Source organism: Strix aluco, chromosome 5 (assembly GCF_031877795.1).
Source record: "Strix aluco isolate bStrAlu1 chromosome 5, bStrAlu1.hap1, whole genome shotgun sequence".
In the NCBI taxonomy this organism is placed as follows: Eukaryota; Metazoa; Chordata; class Aves; order Strigiformes; family Strigidae; genus Strix; species Strix aluco.
The window spans coordinates 77,233,630-77,260,793 of NC_133935.1; the positions used below are offsets into that span (position 1 = coordinate 77,233,630).

General features: G+C 37.5%; 1 protein-coding gene across 2 annotated transcripts in view; it reads right to left on the bottom strand.

Moving 5' to 3' along the window:
• SEMA3C (semaphorin 3C) overlaps window positions 1–27,164 on the bottom strand; it is a 122,937-nt gene that overhangs the window by 23,157 nt on the left and 72,616 nt on the right. For both annotated transcript variants that reach the window (XM_074827909.1, XM_074827910.1), the window contains 8 exons: window positions 24,381–24,500; window positions 20,539–20,629; window positions 16,523–16,642; window positions 14,464–14,606; window positions 12,485–12,599; window positions 10,258–10,327; window positions 7,455–7,599; window positions 2,373–2,595 (listed from right to left, as the gene is read on the bottom strand). In XM_074827909.1, coding sequence (XP_074684010.1) covers window positions 2,373–2,595; window positions 7,455–7,599; window positions 10,258–10,327; window positions 12,485–12,599; window positions 14,464–14,606; window positions 16,523–16,642; window positions 20,539–20,629; window positions 24,381–24,500 — 1,027 coding nt within the window. The remainder of the gene's footprint in view (window positions 1–2,372; window positions 2,596–7,454; window positions 7,600–10,257; window positions 10,328–12,484; window positions 12,600–14,463; window positions 14,607–16,522; window positions 16,643–20,538; window positions 20,630–24,380; window positions 24,501–27,164) is intronic.

A 27,164-nucleotide genomic window follows, 5' to 3' on the forward strand; every position in this document is an offset into this window, starting at 1 on the left:
CAAGCTATTACTCCAGCTCAACATAGTGATTTGGAAAGGAATAAAGCTAATAGAAAACCAAGCCTTCTCTTTAACTAAGTGTTCTTGTGGAGTTGTATAACAGTAGTAGGGGCAATATCTATTAACACTTTGGATATTACTACAGTAGTGTACAAAGACTCTTTTCTTCACTTCTGTAGGAAAGGAGGAAAATTACCCTAAAGGGTCCCAAAGTCAAGAACTGTAGCTGCATTAATTAAACTAAAAAGAAAATGTGGTTACATGTTTGGGGGGGGGGCGGGGGGGACGGGACACCCACCTCAAGAAGAAACCCCTGTCCTAATTAGCTCAATTTGGTAGTTTCCAATGACTCTGCAAGTAGGATCAAAGAGATCTTCAAGAATACCATAAAACTCATTTATCAACTTCCAACCAAGAAAACAAAAATAGCCAGATCAAAACCTGATGACATTCCTTATGTAATTCATTACCCAGAAGTTCTTCTACCCTGACTATACCTTATAGCACACTAAGCATTCACAGTACAGTAGATGGTAACCTGGGACAGGTTTGACACCAGAACTTGAACTAAATATTTCTGTTTTCCTATTGCCTTTCATTGAACCACAGAAGCTGTAGTCTGGAAGGGGCCTCTAGAAGTCCCACACTCAAAGCAGGTCCAATTAGAACAGGTTGCTCAGGGCTGTGTTGGGTTGGGTTTTGAATCCTCTGGGTCTCTGAAGATGGAGAATTCACAACCCCTCTGGGCCCTTGTTCCAATGTTTCATCATGCTGATGGTGAAAACCTTTTCCTTTATATCTAATTGCAGTGTCCCATTTGCAATTTCTGTCCAATCCCTCTCAACCTGACACCTTGAGAGGAGTCCAGACCTGTTTTTTTCCATTAGACAGTTGTACCGTCCCATTAGACAGCTGTCCACAGCAGTAAGGACTCCCCTTAGCTTTCTCTCCCAGCCTCTTCTCATACCCCACATGCTACAGTCCTTCAACTGATCTTGTTCTGTTAGGTCAATGTTTTCCTTGTTTTCCACTTTCCTTCTGTTTTCCAGTTTTCCACAACTGGACACAGCACTCCTGATGGGAGCCGAATACAGGGAAGGATCCCTTCCAGCAACCTGCTGGCTAGATCCACTTCTGCTAATACAGCACAGTATGCAGTTGGCTTCCTTTGGCACAAGAACACCCTGCTGATTTTGATATCTGGGGAGATTTTTCTAAGAAGAGTAAAGAGGGTTCCTTTTAATCCTAGCCCTATAGAAGCCTGACATTCTTGAGAGATTTTTTTTGCACCAGCTTCCTAAATTTATTATAACAGGATGGTTATTCCCAGCCCCATGTGAGTTTATTGGCAGATGTGGTTATTCTACAAGCAGAAAACAACCAGGACCCCAATAATATGTGAACCATAAAAGCAATGCAAGCCATCTCTGTAATTATTTTCTGATGTTCAGAGATATATTTCTTCTCCTGGAGTTCTTTTCCTTTGTTCTACTTGAAACCATCTGTAGTAAAAAAGATTAGCCTTTGTGCCTATCAACCTATAATGCCCTGTTAAGCCAGCGGGAGTTTCAGATGCAAATGAATCCTAGGGTCTAGACAGAGCACCATTCTGCTTGTCTGCTTCAATCCAGAAGAGTGTGATTCATAACTGAGTATTTTAAAAAATAAAAATTGATCAGTATGAGAATCACTTGACCTGTTCCCTGCAGACTTCAGAAGCATAACTCCACATTCCAATTTGATGTAACTAAAAACAAAATGTAGGTTATATTAGACAGAAATTATTCTAGGATACTTGGATCAAATTCTCTGTGTCCACTACTGCTAGGAGTCCAACCATTTGTTTCTTTTTCTCTGCTAAGTACTTCCATATTTTTCCTTTTTTTTTGGTGGAGTTCTTATTTCTGCCTTTGTAACATCCTGATCAGATTGTGTTTTTCCTCAGAAATAGCTTACACAGCATATATTAAACAATGATGATGAGAGTATCTGAAACAATACAAATCTATATTTTAGTATTTTTACTCATGTTAGAGAGCATCAAATGCTAATGTAGAGTCATGTTGCAGACAAACCATACGCAAGAAAAGTAGTATAATTTAGACCAAATGAAATATAGAGTAGTGTTGATTTCTGTCTCAAATAAAATTCACATCAATACATTGTATGTCTTGCACATAATTAACATCTACAGTAAACATAGAAATACACAGAAAATAAAAAGAACACAATTTATGGATTTCTATAGACATTTTTGTAGATAGCAAATATGTTTAAACAAATGTTTCTGAAAGCTATAAACTGTGCAAATTGGAGTTGATTGCAAATTATAATGCAATGGAGGAAAACGACTGTTTCTAAGTTTGTCTTACCTGTTCCAAGAAACAAGACGTGATATCTTCCATCAGCAGCATTCACTCGATCCACAGCAATCTTTGTATACTTGTAGTCAGCTCCTATCCGGATGATTAATGGCCTCTTGTGTATTGGGTAAATGGGATTAAACATCAAAGGGTGATTCCTGATGAAGGTCACAACATCGTCTGGAAACTCTTTGGTTGTCCGCATATTAGGTGTGAAGGCTCCTCCCGGACACTGTAAGAAACATGCACAGTAATGCTTAACAATACTTACCATCTTTCAGAGAGTTTTCATCTCCAAGTCATTTACAAATATTGACAGATAGTTGACAAAGCAAGTTCCCGAAAGAGCACTTCAGACTCTGACTGATAGTAATTATGTTCCAGTAACGGGAATGAAGTGCTTGAATAGCTACGCTTTGAACTCCCATCAGTTCCGATAAAGCAAACACAAACGTGTATTTGCACTTTCAAAATCCAGCTTGATGGCAAAGATGCATCCTTCTGGCCCTATTTCCACATTCTTTATGCTTCCAAACTGCCTGCTGAAAAAAAATAATCCAAGTGATTGGTATAGGAAGATACCAAACTTTTGCAGCTGGTTTGTTATAGAATCAGTACAAAGGCAAAAGCTAACATCTGATAATTAATTGGTCAACATCCAAATTACATCATTATGTTGATTATGCGATGGTGAAAGGGCCTGTGACTCCTCTTCATCTGAAAAAGTAGTAATATGGAGTTGATGAGGGGGTCCCATAACAACTCATTTATATCTGAGAAGACTGACCATTCACAGGATCTTGTCTATACTTTCCCCTATGCCTGAGAAATAGCAGACATCCATGAATAATCTTGATGCTTCTTTAAGTGTAATGAAGAACCACCCAAATAGTCAGCCCTGAGGCATTCTGAACCTCATGAGGAAATAAAAGCAAACTTAGAAAACTCAAGTGTTTACCAAGAGTGAAACTCAAAGACTGTGAGAAGAAATCAGGAGCTATGTCAGTAACTGGTACAAAGTTCTATATGTACCTATGTTAATTTGCATTACTTTTTCTCAGCTGCCATTACCTCATTTCTTATTGCTGGTCCTGAGCTTTCATATACCCCCCTACCAGATTTCTGAGCTGTGAAACTCTCCTCGGAGTATTGGAGCATTTCAGAAATGTTTCAACACAATATTTTTCCAATTGGAAAATGTTGATTTGTTCAATATGAAGCATTTCACGGAAACTTCTTTATTTTGATGAGGACCATTCTTTCGTCTAGAATGGAATTTCTGGTCAAAACCACAGACACAAAAATAGCTAGTAGCTTAGGGAGAGATTTACCTCACCTGACTTCTACTGTCTCAAAGTCAGGCATTTATTCTTAGTTAGCCACCTAGGTTTCCTCTGTAGTCAGTAATTCAGGCTAGATGCCCTGCTTTTAGATGGCTAAAATTACATAAAATGAATCATACTCTGAGAGACTAGGAAACTCACTGGGGATATATGAGTCATGTGTGCAACCTACCTGATGTGATCAGATGTTAGAATCTGATCTTCACCTCCGAGGGGATCCCTCTAACCACTGGGCAGGAGTGCCCATTCTACCCCCGCTGCTAAAAGCTGTTCCATCTTGTGCACCTAATAAACTACCCATCGGGCAGTACCAGGAACCAAGTAGAGAGGGGACTACAGCCTAATCCCAGGCTTTAGAATCACCTTCTGGCTCAATTAGGATTTAATTACTTATACAAAATAGAACAGCTCTGACAGGAATTCTGTAAAAGAAACTGCTCTGGCATCAGTTACCTTCAGGAAGGAGAGCCAGAACTCAGCTCAGATATGGGCCTCTTCTCATCTGACATGCTTGATAATTGACTTTTTTGGACTCTTATTTATCTTGAGGTTTTGGTTTAGTTCTCAGTAGAAATGACACTACATGCTAGCCCTCTAAGATTGCTCACAAAAATTGAATTCTTATCTTGTTTGCTCTACTCCTCCTCTCTGTGGTAATTCCATCCACAGTCTTCCAGGAAACGTATGGAGCTATCTGCTAATATTAGCAACAAATGCTGAAAAAAGAAAAGTGTTCATAAATTTGTGGGCTATTAGCAAGATTATTCTACTTGGTAGTGATCTGCCAGACCCCAGTTCCTCTCTGGAGGGATTCCATTTCACAAGCAGTTCAAATTAAACTTTTTTGTCCTGCATAGCTCAGTTAAACGAAGACTTTCTCTGATACTTTCTATTCTTCCATTCTCGACTGGAGATCATAAAACCTTTGTCTGTGACTTCTGCAAAAATGTTTGTGCTATAGTTCACCCCAGTATGACCCTAAAAACTTACATTATGTCGTAGTCCTGAGCAAAGCCTTAAAAAACATCTTTAATCAATTAATTCTCTTCCTATCCCCCATATAAACCAATGACAAGCAAAAGATGTTACTGAAGAACCATATAAGCTCTTCTTTTCCTGGAGGGATTGAATGTGTATCCTTCACACCTCATTCAGTGATTTGGCTACACGATACTTATGTTCACAGTTGATCACCATGCAGTTAGATTGCAGAGAGAAACAGAATTCTTTAATTTACAGCATATTCCCCAACATGCTGTAGGTACCAAAACTATTTCTGTAAACTCTGAAAAATGGAAACTATCCTCAAACATCACTGAATTTAGTAGTAAGCTGCCAATTATGCAATTTTTTTTTCCTTTCTTTTTCCATAAGTAAGTTTTGCTTGTGGAGAAATAAGAAACCACTGGTATTTAGTGAAGGGCAGCCAAACAGTTGGTTGATTATGGCCAAATGAACGTATTGCTTTATTTAATCCTACTGAAGCTATACCAAAGCCTTTTCCTTGTTTATCCAATGTACTGTGACACAATGAACATTCATTTCTGTCCAGAGGTTTAGTATGAATATCTCTTCAGGCAACTGTAAAGTAGGATTTTCCATGTCATATAAAAAGGCATCCCTGTCTAGTCCAGCATCCCAGAAGTTGCAAAAAACCCACGTTCCAGAGGAAAGACGCTCATGCCCCACAGTCTGCAAGTGTGGCTATTTGAAGTTAACACTTTGAACACAAATTCTGAGCAGCAAAAAAATCCTCCCCATGTCCTGACTTTTACAGATGCTTTGACATAAGTGAAAACTAGAGTTTGTGGCACGCATTTAAAAGCGGAATGTTTTGGCAGTGAAATAAAAGCAAAGCCAAACAAGTCCCATCTTAGAAAATATACCTTTAAGATACTGTGTTGTGGCTAAATTGTGACAAAGCACAGAAAAGCCAGTGATCATAAAACCAGCAATGATCAGCTTAAAAGAATCTCTTTTGGCTTTACTTTTTGTTTGGGCTATGATCTAAGAATTTATCTTCAAATTCAGAACTCATTGGCCTTCTGAAAAAAGTAGATAGTTTCTGTCACCATGTTAAATCCAAACCTGAATTATTTTTTCTTCCCTTTCCATTGTGCTGCCCAATTTCTTTAGGCCCATCTGGAATACCTCATAAGCCTCCATGAGGCGAACCAAGAATAACATGGCAGTGGTTTAGGAAACACAAATACAATATTGTGAAGCAGCAAGAAACTCTGAAATATGACTAATCACAAGAGCGTGAAACTTCCTGTTTAAATGGGCCATTTATTTTTTTTTTTTGTAAAGTTTAAGCTTAAAGACTCACTGAACTCATGATATTAGAACTGTATGAATTAATCGCAAAGAAAGAATAATGCTAGCATTAGACTTTAGTGGAATATCAGGTATTGATTAGCTAATTCTAGAGATCTGGGAACATAAAGTCCTAAATCTTATAGCCAGTAATAACTGCACTAAAATGTCATGAAGAGTTGGGTGAACAAGTGAGCTATTCCATGTATCTGACTGTTAGTGTACGAGAGAGAAAGAGATAGAAGGAACAAGATATACAGCACAAAGCTGAATATGAATGAAATAGTCATATGGTTAAAGGTTCTTGCAGTGCCTTGCAAAATTAAAATAAAACTTAATTTCCTGCAATAAATGGAAAAGCAACAAAGTGTTCATCTAAAAAAAAAATTATAACTACATCGTTGAGAGATGATTTATGATTCTGTGCATACTTATTTAATTCTGATACTTAAGAAATTGTAAGACTTCATATGAGTCAACAAAAGTCCACACTACCATACTTCATTTATCAAATATGGATTTGGAGAAGGTTCTAGAGAAAGTTAATACATTCTTCATTAAAGCTGGAAATATTAGACTTCATACTTCTGCTAAATCTAAATTAAGAATAGTGCAAATAAGTAAATAAATAAAGACAAAAGTGCATCAACAGCAATTTTTATACACCATAAAGGTAAAAAGAAAAAAAAAAGAATAATTTTGTTTAAATCTTTAATGACACTTTTTTGTAAAACTTGGAAACAGAGCTAGCTCTAATGGTGTACAGAATTCATTGGAAGATTATTACTACCCCTGACACAGTGAAAGAAAGTTCTGAAAAATTTTCAAGGCATTTAAAAAGCATTATTAACAAGGAAGACTACTATGAACTGATTGGCATGAAAAATCATCTATTTCTAGGTCTCTCTTCTAACAGTACTTGGCAGTGTTAGACCTAGTCAAATGACAAGTCCCCAAAGCCTTATTCTCCTACTACATCTCCCAAGCATCCCAGTAGAGCTGCAAAACCTTAGTGAACTATGGAAAATTCATACAGACTGAAGACAAACTTGCAGATGTTTGGATTGAGAGTGTAGAACACACTCACAATGCTGTCTTTGCTTATTTATTTAGCTATCTTTTGCTCAGACATACACACAAAAAGTTAATGTACATGTAAACAAGATGACTGTCATCTAATGAAATAATTCTAACCACCTTTTCAGCGGAAGGAGCAAGTGACTAACATTTTGCATGACTTTTTATTCTTTCTACAAGATTTCCAGGTACTATGTGATTTATATGGCAAGCTGAGAAGCAAATAAAATTGTTCTGAACTGTAACTAAGTGTCATAGTCACATATAGTCCAATCTCCTGGAATAAATAATATTTATTTATGTATTAAACAAAGACAAGTAATTGGCAAGCCTGCATAAACATCTTTGTACTTACGGTGCCAGGTCGCGGGTATGGAATTCTGCCCTGATATGGAATCAGCTGGTGGTTTGGGCCCTCCTTGTGTGCAAATGGCCCGTTGAACACGGTCTGGATGTCAGATAAATGATACACACACACAGCTGAGCCTTTAAATATGGAGCTAGGAGACAGTAGGAAAAAGTTAGTATTGCAATCTATCAACTCTTGTATAGCTTTTCCATCATTTGCATGGTTCAGTGATGAAAGATACCTCTAAAATGATATATTTAATACAATTTAATGCCTCTATAGCGTACATTTAATACACTTACAATCAGCTAATCTAGCTTCCCAATATACACCATTACTCCTTAAACCCTAGCAACTTTTTGAATAATGAACTGAAAAAAAAGGGAGGAAGGTACTACCCTACCAGTGAAATAAGAAAATTTCCTTATATTGAATATAAAAGAAATATAATCTGGCCCCAGTTAAATCGATGGCAAAAATATTGCTGACTTCAGTGAGACAAGATTTTTATAAACTTTGTACTGCCAAGCTCAGCACAGGTTTCCAGAACTCCCTACCAGTACATTAACCACAAGACCTCCATGAGTGTCCTAAAATGGCTAAAATATTAATCAAAACATCCAGTGCAATTACAGTTGGTTAGATTATTACAATCAGTTGCCAGCTTTTCTAAGCAAAATGGGGACAGGTTGGGGCTGTAAAGGAATTAATCCTATACAGTCCTCAAATCCACTCACAAAACTGGTCAACAAAGATCCCTTCAAAAGTGTTGAATTTTGATGCTTCCTGAGGAGAGACCGGGGGTCACCTATGAGAAGGGCATGTTTTTTCCACCACTCTGGGTTCAGCAATGGTCTCAGTCTCAGATAAGACCTGAATGGCCTCCATCACCCTGTGATGAGAAGGGCACTAGGGGAATGATTTCCAGAGTGATGCTAAGGCTGACTGCAGTGAATTAACTCCTTTTTTTCTCTCACTGCATGTAAGGTTTGAGATATTAATCTTAACAAAGTGGAAAATCCAGACAGTCTAAAATCTGCCTGATGTTAACTGTAGGATGAAGATAATCCAAGTAACTGTTTTCAATTGAAGAAGAAAAAAAACACTCCAGAAAAAAACTGAAAACATTACACATAGAGTCTAAACAAGGAAAGTGCAAATCACATTGCTCTCAGCTATATATGGATTAGTAGGAGGAACTTTTGTATGGATCATGGTATTTGTGGAAAATTTAGTAGGTATTAATAGTTTTTAAGAAACATATTTAGTCTTTCCAGATGTTTTATGTTAGATTTACAGCAGATTATGCCACTAAAATAATTTATGTCAATATTACTTGGTTTCCCTCTGTATGGTTTAGATACAAATACTAATAGTTATTATTTTCTGGGATGTTTCTCTCTTGCTACTGTTACAAATTGGAGGTCTACAGAGGTGAAGATAAACTGTTCAGGAGTAAAAATCCTTATGATTGCAGTATATTAACCAGGTAACACATTCAATCTATAGTTGATCAAAGGGAAAGAAAGCATAGACCATGTTGTTCATGATAACAGAAATGCATGAGTGTAAAAACTTCAATAGAGAGAGAAAACAGCTTAAGAGCCAGGAAAAAGTGAAGTTTTCTCTTTGTTGTCACCTTATATGGTCCTGTGATTCAAACCTCATTTCCACTGCAGGAATACCAGGAGAATTAGGTAAAAGTGTTTCCAGTTCAGGCATGTTGCATCCACAACCTAATCATAAGTGTGGTTTTACTGCTAAACATAACCTCAGCATTTTCTCTTTCTGTGCAGTAGGAATCATAAAATGTAGAGAGCACCAGATGTTTACAAGCTATGTGATTCTCTCTTTCCCAATTGAATATCATAAAATCATATTTTCCTGGCTGATTCACATATTTGAGAAAGCAGATCCCTGGATCCACATGAAAAAAGGTAGAAAAGCGTATCAGGAAAAAATGTTTTTTCATGCAATGATTTTTTTACTAGAAATTTCCATTAAAGGAATTATTAGTAATAAGTTAAATAATTTGCTGGTTTGATCAAACAAATTAAATGAAATATATAAAAAAAGCAGAAAACTTCTTTGAAGGTAAGTAACAACTAGATAATACAGTATGGCATATCAGAAATCAGTAAGCAGTCACTGTTTTTACTCTGTATACTACCACTATGTGGTGAGGGCAAGAGAGAAGTGAAAAAAGTAAAGGTAGCAATGGCAGAATCTGTTGGTCCACCTGTTGGTCTGTCTTTGCTTTCTGAACTGGACAGTGAGTGAATACTACTGACTGATTATAGGAAGCTTAAGGCTGCAAGGAGGTGATCAAATGCTATTTAAGCTTGTCTTTTTGTAGCCAACTGAAGCTGACATGGGTTATTTGCCATCTGTGCGATCATCTGCCAGATGAGAGACTGGATATGATTTGTATGAATTCACCTAAGAATTCCCAGTTTGATCCTTCAGGGTGCTGGATGTCCTTCAGGAAGTGTAAAGTGCTCTCAGATGCCACATGAGTTCACTGTGTTGAAGTCATTTAGCTTTCTGCTGCTGAACAGTAAAAAATGGCCCTCCATGGAAATGTTTTCCCAGTGCCAGCTGACAGTATATCAGGGAGCAGTTTGCTCCAAGCAGCAAAGCTCTAACATGGATACCAACAGGAATGATACTGTTACTCCTGCATGCAGACATGGCACAGCAGACATACAAAATTGCATGGAACAGCCGTGACCACAAAACATAACTTTCAGTTTTCATATAGAAAATTGGGTAGTTCAGAAAGGTAGTTTTTTCAAATCTCCCTGTTTACCTTGATGTTGTAAAAATTCCATACACAAGCGTTGTTCTGGGGTTATCTGTCTCTAAAAGAAACACATCCTCTGTAAGAAAGAAAAAGAAAAAATGTCTTGAATAATAATAAAAGCTTTATTTTTCAGTTTAATTTATGACCTTATTCCTATTGCAGTTAACAGTAGTTTTGTCTCAGACTTGAATGGGAAAAAAGCAGACTTACTGTATGAATGGACCATATGCATAAATCTAGCATTTGAACATTCAGAAACACATTTGGAAATTAACTCCATGCTATCTAGCCTTATGAAGACAGAAGGCAAAGATTTTCAAATATGGTTAGGATCCATATTGCACATTTCTCTCAGCTGGATCTCGTCTCAGCAAGTTGTTCTACAGCAGGCAAACATTTAAGTTTCAGTAGGTCAAAGATAAAGAGTTGCCATAGATGGATGTAATCAAAGCAGGACAATTAGGTGTTTTATCATCCAGTATGCATTCTAGATGCCCTCACTAGCTCATTTTCAACATGATATGAATGACACACAGCTTTGCATTGAAGACACGGAGAGATGTAAACCCCCCAGCTTCCGCTGTGTAGGGATTTATTGGCTGCACTATGCAAAATGTACCTACTCACTGAACTGAATTAGTCTGCTGTTACCTCTGATCTCTTGATTTTTTTACACTTCAGTGAAAAATACTTTAATCTCTGACAGTTTCTTTTTACAATGTTTTAAATAACTATAACCAAACTACCCCTTAAACCTATTTTACAACAGACAAAAAGACTGAATTGAGCTTTTTATCATAGAATACATTCTTTAGCTTTCCATTAATTTATGTGGCTCCTTCATTTAACCCTCTGAATTTTTTAAATATTATTTTAAATATGTCAGAAGCAAAAGACTTCACCATGCAGAGATCGAAGTGTCACATTATATATTAAAGCAGAAGCATGTGCTTGCTCTCTCCCAGTTTTCTGCATTTCCAGCTGTAGTTGTATTCTCCCTCTCTCCTAGAGGATTGTGCTGGGAGCACAGGCTGAGAACAGTCTCCTATTCTGTACGGTCCTACATTTTGTCATAGAGAAAACTAAAAGCAGTTATCCTACTGCTTTGTTGAAAAGGATTGGGCTGGTAAATCACAGTTCTGAAACATAAGTTGCTGTGGCAGCGCTACCAGGCACTGGGAACTTCTGAAAGTCAGTCCTCCAAGCACCTTGCATGTTCTGAGTAACAGCAAGTTAGGATCTGCTCCTAGGCCGGTCAGGTTCCATCGAAACCTTGACCCAAAGCAAGTACGCCAAACCATTGTAAAGACATAAAGTCAAAACCACTCCAAACCTCATTTGCTATGAGAATCAGGAATAATGACAGAGAAAAGAGAAAGAGATTACAATGGAAAGATGGTCAGAATCAGATGCAGCCTCAGTGTGGGGCCCATTAGCTATTTATATTAGTTATATTTATATCTGTATCTGTATTTATATTTATACTAATATACCTACCAAATCTTCCAATATCTGAATTTAGAACTATGATTTTGTACATCACGGCTGTGGACAATATAGAATTTGAAACTTTCTGATAATGTTGTTTGGCACTTAAGTATCAAGATATGCATCTGTTAATTTCTTAACGAAAGGAAATCTCTGGTGACTGCTGTATAGATTATTCATTCAATATTTTCAGTGTTTCACATGTTGAACTAAAAATCTAAGTGCCTGAATGAATCCTGAGAAATTATATTTATTTATAGTAGTACTGCTGGTGCTAGTAACAGGATTTATCAGTATTATCTTGATCTATCAAGTTGAGGCCTTTACCCAGCGATCAAAAGTACTGCGGAAAAGCTGTACATCACACAGTGGCATAAGAAACAGTTTCAGAGAGATGTACGTTAAAAAACCTCTATCATAATCCTAAGTAGGACCAAAATAACAATAGACTTCACTTACATGTTCCCTTCCAAATATCAATTCTTTACATATATAATTCCTTTGCATAGTCAAGATTAATTACCTTTACTTCAAAGATAATGATAATTACCCAGAGAGATTTATGAAGAATTTTTTCATTTCCTGTCATAAAACTGCAAGGGGGGATTTTGTCATGAATTTCTACAGAGCCAAGATTTCACTGTCAATAACTTGACTAAGGAGCTGTACGAACATCAATAATTAAATAGGCACAGGGTGCAAGATTTAGATAAAATTTTTAAGGGAATTTTTTTTTTTTCCATACCTAATTCATCAAAGTACGTTTCTGTTCCATCTTCATCCATTACTGAGCACACAAGTCTTGCTTTCAAGAATGTTGTCCACTTGTTCACAAGACTACGCTGACCACCTGTGTCATTCTGGAAAGGAATATTATTTTCAGAAAAAAAAAATACAACACAGCTAACATTTTACTGGGCTTTCCATCTAGACAATTACGCTGGTAAATTCAATATATTAGGCCTAAACCAAATCCCCTCATCTAAACACTCCAGATAGAGGAAAAACAAGAACTAGTTTTCTGAGCAGACTCTCTGCGCTGGGCCAGCAGGCTTGGGAGGGTTGCGCAGTAGATTTTGTACAGCAGCAGTGTGTATAGGTATGATTGGAAAGTCCATGCTATCTCTAAAAGGTCTAATAGTTCTATGGAGGGATGTTTCTTCTAGTCCTGACATCAGTATAGATATATCAGACCTAGTAAGCCATGCTGGCCCATGAGGTGGACGCTCTGAACTAAATTCAGAAATGATGGCTAGGACGGGTCAAGCCAGTTATGCACTGTTGCAAGTCCTGCTAGCTTGGTCCAGAGCTGGCTTGGTCACAGCTCACTCAAGGACCTTTCCATCTCTCTCCAGTGCAAGGTGGAAACTGAAACTGCTAAACCAGATGGTGCAGCACAGAGGTGATAGCTCCTGCCTCATACTGCTGGTGAACACCTTAGATAAGAGCAGTATCTCCCAAACTTCATAGCACAATGTTACCCAAGGAAATTTGATTCAATGCTGTGCACGTTTCACTGGTGCTCCTGGAGCTGGTAATCTGACTTTTTGGGTGACCCATAAGGGCTCTTTTGGGTCGGACCTTGGCACCATTGTACTAATATACCTGGCCAGTCTCAAAGCTGTTGATATATGTGTGAATATGATGGTATACAAGTATACAAATACGACTGGCTCAGATTTATTTTCATTGGCTTTGGGATTCTGCCACTGACTTCAGTGTAAGTCTAAACAGGCTGAGGCCTTTCAGAAATCATCTGGGCTTCATTATAATAGTAACAATAACAAATACAGCTATAACTGTGTGAAATGTCTTCTTGCAAAATACCCAAAAAGGCCTTTGGGCACCCTCACAAAAATATAGGAAATGGAGATTATAAAAAGATCACATGGTGCATCATATCGCCGGAGAAGGAGTTTAACACAATACCAAACACGCCCTCACACCCATGCACAACAACATCACAAAGCACCAAATTTTAAAGAAGACCCAGATTAAAGACAGGGAATACACAAATGATCATAATAATTTTCCTGAGTCTTTCCAAAAGAAGGAATGAAAAGGGTAGCAGTACTTGTGCATTTACATTTTTTTTCTCATTAAAAAAATCCATTTCACCAGAGATATTAATAGCTGCTTCAATCATTTTTCATCTATAGTTGATTACTGCTACAAGAAAGGAATTAGAGACAATGAGGAGCGCTGTGATTGTAAATTAATTACTGCACAGGGTTAGCCATAACTCCTAAATTTAATTTTTCTGTGCATATTTTTAAAGTTAGGCTCACACATACATCAATGCAAGAACTCAGAAAGGCCAGATACGGTAAAAATGAAAACAATATTTGAAAGTTAAATCAACCTATTTAAAAGCTTCACTGTCTTATAATCCAGTTTTTCTAAGCAAAGTATGTACCTCATTTGTGCAAAGGACAGCAGGTTTGGAAATTCAACACTGGTAACTATTCTGACTCAGTCAGACAAATACACAAATCCCTGAATCTCTAACTTTCCATATCATTATAGATGCAGCCAGATATACATAACATGTTCAGACCCTAGCTGTGTGTTCAGTAACAGCTCTTCTTAATTATAGATGTGGAAACTGAAACAGGAAATTTGTTTCAAATATAAATCAAAGGCTTTTCAATCATTTAGTCTTTTAGCTTATCATGTCACACTAGCAGCTTGCCCCAACAACACGGCAAACAAAATAGTTCTTACTGGGCATATTCTTGCAATCATTGAATGAATTTGCTTTGTGCTGCCGCTGTTGTCTGTGAGTCTCTCTTTGAAGAAGAAGTAGATTTTGGCATCATTGGGGTCAGTGCCATCTGGGATAACATGAGCATCCACAAAAATAGGCTCTGAAATGAAACAGTATACCAAAAAGATGAAACCAAAAGATGTATCAGTATAAGCAATTAATTATTTGACAGTTACTGACTGCTTCAAGGAAACGCTATATAGAGGTACTGCTGTAGCAGATTAAGCTATATGCTCTAGTCTTATGTCTGTATATATCAGATATCACCAGTCAGGTAAATGCCTTCTTGCTGGCAGCCTTAAGTTTCTGCATCCTCACGTTTTATCCCACAGCAGATTTCTAGAAAAGTGATGCAAATGAAGAAGTAGTAGTATTACATTACTCCAGAGATTCAAAGACTTTGAGGATGAGGAGGGAAGAATCAGTGTGTTATCAGGGGCACTTAAGGAAAGACTCATTGAGGCAAAATGTAAAAGTAAGTTGTTGAAAGACTCATTAGGAAAAGAACAATAAGGTGCATAAATAAGACAGGAAAATAACTCATGGAACATGGAAGAGGAAAGTAGAGCACGCAAATGCTTGAACAACGTTTGAGTTCATATCAGAGGTTGATAAACATAGCCAAGTGTACATACAAAGCACTGCAAAGGAGCACTAGTGAGAGAGCAAAATAATTTATATTCTTAAGAGCAAGCATATAATGGACAGTAGGGGAGTCCTCAGAAGACCTTCTCCTTTGTCTGAAGGAAGAAGCAGACACTCTTCCTGCATGAAGGTTCCATCTTTTCAATGATCATACAAGATTGGTTGATAGGTTGAAATCCAGTAGAAATCATTAAACAATCTGATACAGATGTCTGACAGAAAACTCACTTTAGACTGCAGTATTTTTCTATTCACATAAGCCCATTCTCAATTAATATAACAAGTGTTATGACTCTAGCTCTAAAAAACATGGAAATAAACTGTGCTTATCAAGTACCTGTTCTGAGCATATGTAACAGGTAGATTTTCCAGAAACTAGGCGTTTTAATGGCTCTTTTTCCCTAATTCACTTTAGGGTGCACACTTCAGGGTGTTCAGATAAATGTAAGAATGTATAGCAAACAGATGAAAAATTCAGAAAGCAGGTATAGTTTCCCATTTATAGAGAAATGAATCTATTCTGATTGCAATCCTGTGTTTTCACTGTAGTCACAGCCACACAGGAATAACCAGAGTGACCCTAAAAACAGTTAAGACAAACATATAGTAACTTTACTTCAGTATACCTGAAGGCTTTTTAAATTTGGAACTGCTACGTTAGCTGCTCTATAACTTTTGACATCTCTCTGCTGAGAGGGTTGACCTGACCACCATTTTAATTCAAAATAGTTTAATTGGAAGGAGTCTTCTTATCAGAAAGTCAGGGAGAATCTTCACATTGATTTCAGTGAAGCCAAGAATTAAGTGTTTTCACTCAAATTAGTTTTCTTACTGTGTTTCAATAATCAGTTTCTTACTGCTGAAATAAATGGCAATAATTGACAATGACTTCTCTGATAATGGTACTCTCTTCTGCACACATTTTGAATGCAAGTGGTATTCTGTAGAGGTGGATCAGACTGAATTAACTAAAGTTAGTAATTCATTAGAAAAAACCCTAGAATCAAGCACTCTAACTTAAGGCAATGTCTGATGCATCAGAGGTGGAAAAGGCACTTCCCTAGAAGTCAGTCTGTCTGACCGCTTGCCATTTCAAATGTTTTCATACACTTTCCCTTGAACAGTTTGGTTCAGTCTTAATGCAAAAAAAGGCCATCAGGTGGGGTGGCCTAAGAGGTTGGCTTATGCAGTGAACCCTTTCCATCTGTGAATTGTCAACAATATGTATTTACACACATTTCTTCATGGTTCAACTTCATATATTAAATTCAGAGAAAAGCTCTTTAAAAGACAAGCTCTTTATTTTAAACCAAACAAAGCAGAATCTCTGTGAAACCCATTAAAACCTCTGGTAAAACAAAGGCATCTCACCACTCAGCCACTTGGAGTTGTGTTGGTCGGTTCGCACAGCATTCCTTCTGGTCAGACTCCGAAAAATGGCCGCATCTGTCCCCATGAAATCAATATACATTCCTGAAAAAAGCTCTTCATCTGCAAAGAATTGAAATGGAGGGGAAAAAACAAATGCATTGTTATGGCTTTTGGGAAATCCGTATTTACTGATCTATTTTTATTTTAAACTCGTCAGCTCTTTACTTACACAGGACTCTATACAGATGAATACTAGGTCATGGGAATGGGCTTTCCCTCTGATTTACAAAGACACAATCCAGAATACACAAGAATCATCAGATTTTTCTTAAAGACTTTAGGGAACTGCATAATTAAATGCAACAGCAGAACTGCATATGTGGTGAACCATTCTCAGATATGAAACTGAGTTGCTCAACTCTCACTGGTAAGGATCACAGGAAAATCAGGCTAGTGTTATCAGAAAGAATCACATTCAATTTTTTAAGTACATACCTCAAAAAGCTTTTTTTGTTATGGGAGTAGACAAAATGACTGGGCTGAATTTATTGCTGGTGTAAATTGGCACAACATCTATTGAAGTCAATGGATCAGTGCCAATTTTTACCAACAGTATTGTCAAGGCTGCCCCAGGCAGCCTCAAGCTGACTTCAGTATTGCAGAGGCCAGACAATCATATTATTGAACTTTATGCAGAGCAATATGGAGCAACAATTGTCCCCTTTTATGTACTTGATTCTAAGTATAGGGTCATTATGCTTGAACAGAATTAGACACGCAACTCTTACATTAACAGAACTATGAACTTCTGATCCCTGTGCAGGGCTGAAAACTCAGTCCATCTGTCAGGACGTATATTTGTGTTTGTGTGAGTCCATGTGTGTGCATAAATATATGTATATATAATTATAATTATAATTACATATACTATCATTTTCTACTCTGTGAATAACCAAGCAATTTCCACTGACTAATGACAATGAAACCCCAGAGTAGAAAACAGTAGCTAAAATAAACTCTCAGAGTGGGAGTGGTGGCTGAATACATTCCAGTACAGCTGGGTCCTTTGATTGATGTTTTTGTCTGAATTCCTGGACTACCCAGAGAGTGTGGTCAAGCTGGCAAGAGTCACAGGTTCAGAAGCGCTTGAGGCTATTTTTATGCTGTGTGTGTGTGTGTGCGCACGCGCATCAATATGGAAGACTACTGGCTCATAAGAGAATTAAAACTGGAGATTTTGTTTTTCTGCTGCTGGCTAGAGACTGAACTGAACCCCTGCAGAGCAGCCAGGCAGTCACTCTTCTGCTCTCATCTCTCCCAGTGATGACAAGATTCATACATAGGGGATTTAAACAATGCATTCGCTCCATGTTTGTGAATCATTTACTTCCTGAGCATGTATTGACAGAATGATGTTAGATCTATGTTGATTTATAACTAATTTTGTATATTTGCCTCATTGCCTCAATCCATCACAGCTTTATTATGAAATAAATTGGCTGAAAGAGATCAGGCTTATGGTTCTCACTAAATGTTATGTCCTATGCATATACACACATGCACACATGTTAACAACAGTACTACACTATGTAATTTTAATCCTATTACATATCAAGCCTATTAGTTATGTCTGAAGCATTCCTAGTGTCTGCTTGCTAATCATGTATCAGATGATATCTGTCAGCTCCACTTCCTTTTGGTTAAATTCTTAAATTCTGCATAGCACTTGGTCTGCACAGCACAACTAGTTCACACCACTTCTCTTTGTTACTGGGGGGAATTACTGAATTGATGAGGTATGTCTGCTTTTATAAATATCTCAGAGTCTTGGTGGGGAGAGAGACATACATCCTGCACATTAGTTATGCCAAGCTTCTTCAAAGCACATTTTTCATTGCTTTGATGCAAAAGTGTCTTCGTACAATGGCAAATAGTACCATGTTCAAATTTGTTTTTATAGCATCACTTTCCTCTGAAGTGTGAATCAGCCTTCCTGCTGTATTCTAGGCTGATGATGCCCAAAATTGTCAAGAAATTGCATCTGTATTTAAAAAAAGTTCTTCAGTTGTGGAAGAGTCAGCCAGTCTGGCAGTATTTCCCATCTTCTGAAGCAAGGGGAAGGAATTCCTCCTGCAGAAGAATGGTCAAAGGAGAGTCCAGTACGTGGGCTTGGCCCCCTCACTATAACTTGAGCTGTGACTTACAAAATATTCCCTTTTCTGGCATGGATATTGAGGTTAGATTTATTCAAGCTTAATGGTTTTGAAGTGACTGGACTTTGTAGTAACAGGGAGAAAGTATAAAACCCAATCTGTGGGACTCTCTTGAAAAAGGGTGTGACCTCTGCAGAGTAATTTAAACTTTGTAGAAGAATAATGTCATGAAAGATAAGTCAAACACTAGGAAAGGTCTTTTCAGTCACATAACTGAGAGATCAAGGAAGATAATGTAAAGTCTACTAAGATGAACAAAGCTGCTATAGTTCTATTGTAGAAAAAAATCAGCTTACTGTATATTAAGTAATTCAGAAACAATGTACTTCAGTGGTGTTTCATAAAATCCAGAAGGAACAAGGAAAGGAAACTTTATTTTTTAATGACAGTTGATTAATTTAATAATACCAGAACAGCAATGAGTAGCAGTGGATTAATCCATCACTGACTTTGAACAAACATTTTCTTTACACAGTGTCTGTAAACACTGACCATACATCACTGGTGAGATAAAGATATAAGTGCAGCCAAGGTTCAGAGAGGTATCTAGGTAGCATTTACCTGTCTTCTAAATGTGCTTCAGTTCATACCTTCATGAATGAAATTACTTGTCCTTTGTACTAAATATATTTGCAATGAGGAATAAAAAAAAAAAAGCTAAATTATATTTTGAACTGACCACGTAGGACAGACTATATGACACTTCCCTTAAGCTCCATGAAACTCAAACTTTAAAGGGAATATCTGGCACAATATGCAATTGCCATTGATTTCAGTGGAAGCTGAATGGCAAAAACACCGCCCATTTTTCCCTTGTAAACCTCGGGTGAAATATGCAGTACCGGTGTGCACTAAGCTTTATTTGCTAAGAAAGCCTGAAAAATCTGTGTAACTGCTGTTTCCTTCATAGCCAAAAATATAACAAGGAGTAGGCACATGTTGAAAAATCAAGGCTTTGGCACTAGAAGTCTGTGAAAACGCTGCAAACGTGAAAGGTCGGATTACAGTAAGTATATATAATGTGTCTCCTGGTTGGAAAAAAATAAAAGAAAAAAACCCAGTTTCTTTTATTGATGACTTAGACTGCACAGGGTGCATACCCCCCTTTGAGTCTTCAGTTTGGTGTACAATAGGCACTTCAGTAATTCTTTGTATGGGATATATCTCACAGTCAGTGAGTACAGTCGCCATCAATGCACAAGAATATTTGAGGTGTGTCAGTTGTATCACTTCTTCTGGCCTTTCAAATGGAAGAAAATTACAAAATTGCTTGGGTATAAAGCCAATTGAAGAATGAAGAGCCTTGCAATAGCTGGTGGGCTCTACAGCAGAGATGACAACAAAAATGAAATTCAATGTAACTAAAGTCTTCAGGCTTTCTTTCCCTGGCTACTCCAGGATTTTACAAATAATTAAATGAGACAATGAGACACAAGTGTTGTCTAGGATGAACAAGGTCAGAAACTGTTCAAACATAAAATGCTAGACAGGGTAATGTAAAGTTGAAACTAATCCTGGGAAAAAATGTGTAAGCTGGAAAAGGGACAACCTTTTGTTTTCTGTTTGTCTCTCTCTCCCCCTTTCTACAGCTTATTTCTGCATTTCATTTGTACACCCACCTTTAGCTTGATGCAAACCTTGAAGCAAGGATGAACCCAATCTGTGTGCCCATCAGCCAGACACAAGGTACTGCTCCTTGGAGGCTGAATTCTGTGTCCAGCTCATTTCAGGCATCCCATCAACCCACGCCACTCATGATCATATGGGTTTAGACTTCAGCAACTTGGGAGTATCTTTACTTACTGATCATAACAGACACTGTGTTCACATTAGGGTTGAAAGAACAACGTCCCTTTCCTGATTCACACTTGGAGTCGATCTTGAAGACTTGTTCCTGTAATGTAGATTTGTGTGTTACTTCTCATTTCAGAAACCATCAGACATAAAGTGATTTTTATGCTTGGCCGTTTCCAGCATTAACAATGCTCAGCACTGCTGGGCACTTTTGTACTATCAGCAGTTTAGCTTTCCTATTTGGTATTTCATCATCTTTTTAGACAACTTTTTCATTGGTACCCAGTTATTTTCAAGACTCTTGTCATAAATTCAAGACACTGAAACAAAGAATTTTTCCCACTAGCTCAGTTATGCTTTGGAGAGGTTGACTGATCTCTGCAATAACATCTGTGGAGATTGCTTCTGTGTTTTTGAAGTTATTTATCATTTATTTGCTGAATACATGGTGATATGTCTACTAGTCTAGGACATTATAATAAAGTTACTAGAACAACAATACGTATTAAATAAAAAACTCTTATGACAACTGTCATTTGGTAATAGTATAAATCATATGCTCTTTACTGAGCTATCAGACCTCCAAAAATCCCCTAAATCATACTTATTTTCTTTAATACCATCTCTTGGATTATGCGTAGAGCTCCAATTCCATAGTAATAGAAGATTCCTCAATATCTCTTGCGGTAGTCTGAAATTTCTTGGAATTTTTTGCTGTTTAGGAATCTTGGTATGGGATTTCTTTATATTTTATGTGATTTATAAATAGGAAATACTTTTGGCAAAGTAGAAGCAACCTGGACTACAGCCTGAAATACAAACAGTCTGAATATCTTTAGAAAATTCGCCCTTCTCAGTGCACCTCTTCTCTTCTCAGTTCCCAGCAACACTGAAGAGCACAGTACGCTGAGCAAGAAGTGACTTGGGTCCAAGTCCATTCCTTAAAAACTGCAGTTAGTAATGGCACATCGACTCACATACTGTTGTATACCAAAGAACCCACTTTTTCCTTGCCTCCTATAACAAACTTTTAATCTTTAATGGATGGCCAAAAGACACAATTGCAAGGAAAAAACCACCCAGACTTAAAACATTTTTGTTTCAACAGATAAAGGTAGCTGACAAAATTCCAAAGAAAGGCTTCTGTGATGTAGATGCCAATGTATTAGTTATTCAACAAAGGGCAGTAACTCTTTATATTCCCTTTAACAATTAATGTAAATCACAGGGTAATGGGGATGCCACACAGATCACTGAGCAGCCATTTGGTGTCAGTAAATTGGAGACTCTGCCAACCTGAAATGCTCAGTTACAGCAGGAAGTTTCATATCCATTATCCCCTGTCTCTTCTCCCCCTCTTCTGCTTTACCTAATTTAATCACAGAGATCTTATCTATTGTTTCAGTAATAAGCTCTCTAAACAATGTTAAAACATAAGTATGAAGTTTCTAGTATGATCTTTGGGGTTTTTTTGTTTGTTTTGCTTCTAGATTAATATGCAGCTTGACATTAATACATATTTACTATATTATACCACTACTTACCAATTCAAAATGCCCATTACTGTACTATTAAACTAACTCCAGGATTACACTTGATTTTCATATATATTAAACTACTTTTTAGTTTATAATTAATTCACATAGTGATTGCATTTCCTTCTGTTTGCATTTACTTTGGCATTAGAATATATTTAGGTGACCGAGAGTCATTACCAAAGACAAAAGTATCAAGTGTGCCAAGCAAGAAAATTAATTATTTTTAATCCTCTGTTTCAGGGAAAAGGGCAACATTCTGCCTCAACAATGAAACCACCTTTTTTGTGAGATTATATGGAATTCTGGAGACAAAAGAGAAAACCAGGCCCAGTTCTTATGATTGTTGGATATGACTCTTGCTGTCAGGCTTTGTAGCTTCTAGAGAAAAACAGATGTGCTTTCTAAAATGTCCATTTTGCACGTGCAAAAGCAGCCTTCTGTGCATGGAAAACTGTACTAAATTAGAGGTGAAATGATAAAAGCAGAGAAAAAAAAATTGTTCTCACTAGTCCCATCAACACTACATAGTTCTTCATTCTGCTCTATTAATTAGTCATGCACTGATATATGCAATGAGTTCAGAAGGAAATGCTTGGTTTTAACTGTTATGCTATTGTTGGCCTGTACAGTAATGGCTTTGAGCATGCGATGCCTACAGTCAAGTGTCTGACAGACTCCAGACGTCTGAAACAGCAGTTTATTTAATCAATTGATCATAGGCATGTAGCTACACAGACAGTCTAAGTGAAGCCAGTTCTGCTCTTCCAAGACATGCATCTTTATTTTTAACTTAAGAAATTTAACATCTTGCATCATCTGGAGATGTCATTTCCTGCTCTCCCCCTCCCCCCTAATCTCATTTCCAAAAACCCTAAAAAAATGAGATTCAGAGTTCTCTGGGCTACACTACTACTAGTTAAGATGATAAAGGAATATTGCATTAATTAGAAACAAATGAGATCACTTTCCATGTTTTAAATAACTTGTCAAGAAATAGGATAATGCTGAGGAAAGCTGACCTCTGTTTCAAAATACATCAAAATAAGTAAATGCAGACTCCGTTAACCAGAAGGATGGATTTACTTATTCAGTTCTGCTTGCTTGTGCTTTTAAATCGAGGTCTATGAACCCCTACTTTTGGATAATTCATTAGGACTGAAGGTGCAGTGATTCAGACGCTGTTAAGGAGGCTGGAGCCAGGTAGAGATCTACCAAAAGTCATTGAGATCATCCCATGTAAACCTACCTGTAGAAAAAAATGATTTATCACCTCCCTGGCAACTTCCGCAGTAGTCTTGGGTCTTCACTATAATTCCCATCCCACTCCCAATGAAATCAGTGATGAATTTCCCAGTGTCTTCCCCAGGAGCCAGCCCAGTTTTTAAAGCTGCCCTTACATGGCAAAACTCCAGGTAGCATGCTCTGATCTTCCTTCCCAACACATCTGCTTCCACACTGTACAGGAAAATATACTGCACACCCTTGTGCCTGCAGACATGAATCTGACCCAAAATCTACTGAGGTGCTGGGTCTTGGTTAAGTGCTTTTCTTTCTCCTTCTGGTTGCCTAAGTTATTACCTATTACATTTGAACATAAACAAACATTTCACTTTCAAATCAGGAACTTGGACAATATACTTATGAAACATCTGGTACTTTGTATATTGAAAATACACAGTGAAACTGAATATAGAAAAACTGGAGGCATCTCTAGAGAAAGTAAGATTTACACCCTGGAAGATCTCAAAGTGATAAGAAAGCTTAACGACTTCATCCCAGCAGAATCTAATGGGGCAAAACTTTGGCAGCAGATAAAGGTTACCTGTACTGGGATTGCATCTAGTGGGTCTTAAGCTGAAGTCCAGCAAACCTTCACATACCTGAATAGTTAGCCCACTTAAGGGCTTCTCCCAGGAATCAGTAAGACATGGAAATTATCAAAATTGGACTGCATATTTTACTTGTTATCTAACTCACTATTCCCTTTCAAGTATTTCTTGGCAAATTTTCCAACAAATTGTAGGAATGATATCACCAGCAACGTCAAATAAAAAGTAGGATCAAATATAGCCCAGTGTTTGGTATGACTGCGGAATTTTGGACAACCATCATCTTTGAGGCATGGCTTTTGATCATGGCTTTGCTTGTAGCTGGTAACAGGCCAGAAAATTATGGATCTTTGTCCTTTTTCTATTTAACGTGGGTGAAGGAACCTATTCCAATCATTGATTTTTGGATTTTCAAAATTTTGAGTTTTGCATAAACTAGTAAGATGCATCACAAAATGAGTGGATAAAATGAAAAGAGACGTACCTCGGACCTGCGCCCTCTGTTGACATACACACACACGGGGCTGAAGGCGCCACTGCCGCAGACATACAGGTGTGTGCGATTGTACGACTGTATCACACGCACAAAATTTCCACAGCCGTGCTGCAGGGGATACAGAAAAAAATAATTTCACATTGGCAAATATTAGAAGTTGGGAACTTGAAGGAAAAGACATGGTTTATAATTTTAATAGTATCATGAAAACAGCTACTGAGTTTGGTAGTCTCTGGATTTGAACCACTGCAGATTTCTGTTTTCTTTTCACTCCATTTTGCATAGTCTGGGAACTGGGCATTGTTAGGGCACTATAGAGGAGTTATAGAGGAGTGCATATACCTTTCCCATTTCCACACAGCAAACTAATTTTCATCTACAGACTGCATGGAAAGAAGCAGGGCCTCTGCAGGAAAACAAGTAACCTTATGAAGTTTCCTTAAGGGCACCTCCAAACCAGTCTTTTTTCCCCCTAATTTTTTCATCACAGCTGGAGATAATTAACAAGCAAAGCAAGTCCAAATCTCAGATTCTGTTATTTGTAGAAACAATTTCTTTCCAAAACTTTAAAACTCCGAACAACACAAAGGAAGTTTGCAGTTAATTGTTGCTTCATATTGAAGATCAACAACATGAAAATTAAACCAGAATGTTAAGAGCCACACAGTTTCACACCATCAGGTTTACAGTTTTCTCCTTCTAGCATACCCTTTTCTTCTCTTGTTCTTTCATTTTTTGACTATGAACAACTTCAGGTTGCAAATAGATTTTTTTCTGAATATTTTTTCTTACTGAGATTCCAGAACTGCCTTCATATTCAATCATCCAAACCTTCACCAAAGACAGTGAGAATTGCATGTGTTCTGTGAGCACAGGATTGGAAACTGTGTCATCAGTCATCGTCATGAAAATCAGTAGAGTTAATCCTTGTTTAGCAGACTACACAGTTTATTTATATTCAAAGACATTCACATTTTTGGTGAATTTTCACACCTGAAAACTGGTGCATAACTGTAGGTAGTTCAGAGTTCATAGAAGGAGTTTCTCACCAGGGAGCACTGCATGTCCTCAGTTAAGTGTTAACTCTAGTGATATCAGAAAAATTCTTTAACCCAGTCAAACTACATTGTTTCTCTAAAGCTGAAGGCTGTTCCTAAATGTTTCAACTTTCTGGTATCCAGCTATCTTAGTTTGGCTCAAAGATGGCTTTAGTAACGTCTTGCTACCAAAATCCTGTTTTTCTCAGCAGTACTGCCAATCCACATTATGGCTGTGGAAAGGGAAGGACAGCTGAAGGTATACCACTAGCTTATATATACCAGAGTGTAAATTGATGATTTATTTTCTTGCTGTTTGCAGAAAACTTTTCTAGAAGACTCCTAGTTAAAGAATTAAATGCTGAGAAATCTCAGAATGAAAGTCTTCAAGGATCAGGAGCAGGAAACAATGTCTACATGAACAGTCACTGATACGTGGCACTTTCTACACTGCTTCAGTACCCTGCCATGTGTCTTCCAAAGTGTCTATGGCGAGAACGCAGGGGTGGTTAGATGAACGGCTATTTTCTTTAAGGACAGCCTTCTGGGGTAACCATCTGACATACTGTCTTCATGTCTCTTCACTGATGATTTACAGACAAGTAACACAAGTTGGCTAAAGACCAACATTCTCATATTTTAATGCTGTCTGGCAGGAAGACCATTTTACGATCTCTGAGCCTTTGCCCATCTCTCTAGTGTTGAAACACTGAACTCCATTTGCAATTTGCTACATGAGTAATCTGAGTACTGCACTGTGACTCCACAAGCCAGCCAAGCAAGAAATTCTTATTTCAGAATATATTCTGTAGGACTGCTATTCAAGAGCACTTATGCTTCAGTTTATTTCCCTTTCCTTGATATTGGAGTACTTTATTCTTTTTAAATCAGTCTGGTCTGAGGTGACATGAGATAGTTGTCTTCAGATGGATGTTTGTCAAAGGCGGTGGCTAAGCAGTAGATATTCATATACTACCAGTGCTTCTCTTGGAGCTGATACCAAAACTCACTCAGTAGCAGTGTCTGGGGAACTGCCTTACTGTAGATATCTGAAAGTCAGACATCTATGCCCTGGGATCTCATCACAGTAAATGGAGAGAAATAGATGTCATACTATTTAAGCATTCAAGTTAGCCTGGTGAACATACTATTTAGAAGTGACAATTGCTTTTCAGCAACAAAGGCGGCAGCCAAAGATGACAAATTCAGACATCAATATTTGTCTAGTGGTCGGGTAAATGAGCCCCCTCCTATTTCTCCTTGGAAGAGAATTTGCTGATTGCATAAAGTCCTTTACTGGCTGCTCCAAATCTATCTATTCTTTTACCTTGTGACAATCATTATTCTCTGACAGACCAAACGTTATCATGCATTCCCTCCACCCTTTTTTTTTTTTTTTATTTGAAATTCTCAATTCTTCTGATTTTCAGGAGTGAAACTCACAAGAATGCTATTAAAACAGAGCTATAAATTTTAATCTGCAAACAGTGATTTAGCATTGTGTTGTCTTTTTCTCATTATTTCAGTGAGCTTTCAATAAGACACATCAGTGATTTTAGTGAGATCAGCAGCTGCTCTTCAGTACCTTTTTTTTTCTCTTTTAAATTCTTAAGGACATATACAAAGAAACTCAATGTAAGCTTCTATTTTTGGAACTTAATTTTTCTTCTGCAATGCACAGCTGGGATCAAAAAATCAGTTAAAGTTGATGCACATGGACATTCTTAATTAACTA